This window comes from Argentina silus (assembly GCF_951799395.1).
Source record: "Argentina silus genome assembly, chromosome: 8".
Lineage (NCBI taxonomy): Eukaryota > Metazoa > Chordata > Actinopteri > Argentiniformes > Argentinidae > Argentina > Argentina silus.
Window position 1 is genome coordinate 22,247,210 of NC_139662.1, and position 2,500 is coordinate 22,249,709.

The following is a 2,500-nucleotide window of genomic DNA, read 5'->3' on the forward strand; positions in this document are numbered from 1 at the left end:
AGTGTTGAGTTAACCCTGTAGTGCCCTGGATAAATGAATGGTTAACCCTGTAGTGCCCTGGATAAATGAATGGTTAACCCTGTCCTGCCCTGGATAAATGAATGTTTACGCCTACACACACACAGGCACGCACACACACACACAGGCACGCACACACACACACACACACACACACACACACACACACACACACACACACACACTCCCTCTTGCCCCACCTTAGAAACCCAGAGCTCTTTCTGAAGGCAGAGATCAGACTAACCCCTAACCCCTAACCCCTAACCCTAGCTCTAACCCCTAACCCTAGCTCTAACACCTAACCCTAGCTCTAACCCTAGCTTTAACCCCGAACCCTAACCCTGACCCTAACCCTGACCAGACACAAGCCCGTATTGGTCAGCATTGAAAGCCTGAACTGACACTCTCCACAGCTCTAGGGTCAGGTGTCCACTAGTATGCACACTGGTCAGTGTGCGCGTGTGTGTGTGTGTGTGTGTGTGTGTGTGTGTGTGTGTGTGTGTGTGCATGCATGCATGCGTGTGTGTGTGTACCTTGCTGCTGTGCTCAGCCATGGTGTGGTAGTTGAGGCCGGCCTTGGACCTGAACTGTTTCTGGCACTGCTGGCACTTCAGGGCATCCTGGAGCTGCAGGGGTCAAAGGGCAGAGGTCAAACACAAGACCACGAGTCATGTCTATGGAACAAACAAACCCACGGCCCATTCTGCTGTCCCCCCTGTGTGACCTTCACCTCATGATGCCTCCACCATAATAACCTCCGTTATTACCTGACAGAAAACATTATCGTCCAAATGCTGTTTTATCACTAGAAAGGGAGGAAGGAGGAGAGAGAGAGGGGAGAGAAGCCCTGCATGGGAGAGGCGCTGCACGGCAGCATGGACCTGGTGGAGCAGGGAAGTGTTTTCCCAGTGACTGACCCCGGCGGTAATGTGGTGACTCTATCACCGCTTAATGGCAGGCCTGTCACTTTTATAGAGTCACACAGCCAACGCTCCATAAAAACAGGCTCTCCATTAGAGATCCTGGTGACCTAAGGGACCAATCAGAGAGGGGGGGGGGGGGGTTATAGCTGCGTCACAGAGAGTCGGGCTACTTTAACGCCTGCTCTCACAGGGGGTGCGTCCCCACGCTCTACGGGGGCTTCCCCCTCGTCGCGTCCTTGACGATGTGAGACGAAATGAACAGGTGACAGGTCATTCCTCTCAGGAATCCCCCCCTTTATCCCCCCCCCCCCCCTTCCTCCCCCCTCCTAGCCTGGGCTTTCAGATGACAGCATCTGAACAGAGGAGACGAGAGGGAGACGCCACTTCAGACGATGGGGATGAACCCACACGGTATCCCTCCTCCAGCTCTCCAATCAATACTCTCCCTATAATGGTTCCCCAGGCCCCCTGCCCCCCCCCCCCGCCCCGGCGCTTGGCTAGGGGTCCTCGGAGAGAGGAGTCTAATTGCATGCCTGACTCATCCCCTTCCCCGGAGGGCTTTAGCGGTGTGAATGTGCAGCGTGGGGAACAACGCGGTCGGGAGGGTGGGAGGGAGACTCGTTTCACACGCGAACGACAGGAGGACGATACAGAAACACAAAAACAAGCAAAACTGGTAACAGGATGAAATAGTAGTGAATGACAGGGTTTAGGCAGGATTATCATGCCACAGGAATTCGATTCGACTGCGATGGAAATACATCCCCTGGATGTTCCCCCCCCCCCCCCCCCCCCCCCCTGCCTGACAAACAGCATGGAGAGTTGGATTGGATCAGGGGGCAGAGCAGATGACAGAGCAGAGCTGGAATCAGAGCCAGATGTCACGGAGCTGTCTGGCCAATAATGGTAGAAAACATGGAACATGTGGGACGTGATTAACAACGAGTGACAGGTTACTGAGGGGGGCGTCGGACAGCCACAGAGGAACACACTTCATGATTTATAGAAATGAAAGACAGATGTCAAAGCTAAAGAATGATGGTGATGGATGGTGATGAATGGTGATGAATGATTATGAATGGTTATGAATGGTTATGAATGATTATGAATGGTTATGAATGGTTATGAATGGTTATGAATGATTATGAATGGTTATGAATGGTGATGAACGCTTATGAATGTTTATGAATGAGTGGTTATGAATGGTTATGAGTGGTTATGAACGGTTATGAATGGTGATGAATGAGTGGTTATTAATGGTTATGAATGATTATGAATGAGTGGTTATGAGTGGTTATGAATGGTGATGAATGAGTGGTTATGAATGGTTATGAATGGTTATGAATGGTGATGAATAAGTGTTTATGAATGGTTATGAATGGTTATGAATGGTTATGAATGGTGATAAATGAGTGGTTATGAATGAGTTGTTATGAATGGTTATTAATGGTTATGAATGAGTGGTTATGAGTGGTTATGAATGGTGATGATTGAGTGGTTATGAATGGTTATGAATGGTGATGAATGGTTATGAATGAGTGGTTATGAATGGTTATGAA

The 2,500-nt window shown here is 49.6% G+C and overlaps 1 protein-coding gene across 1 annotated transcript in view; it reads right to left on the reverse strand.

The window, feature by feature from the left end:
• LOC310808340 (zinc finger protein 512B-like) overlaps window positions 1-2,500 on the reverse strand; it is a gene marked incomplete at its 5' end in the record, with an annotated part of 20,040 nt that overhangs the window by 11,995 nt on the left and 5,545 nt on the right. Inside the window, 1 exon segment of the mRNA XM_083675185.1 lies at window positions 552-644. Within this exon segment, the coding sequence (XP_083531311.1) occupies window positions 552-644 (93 nt within the window).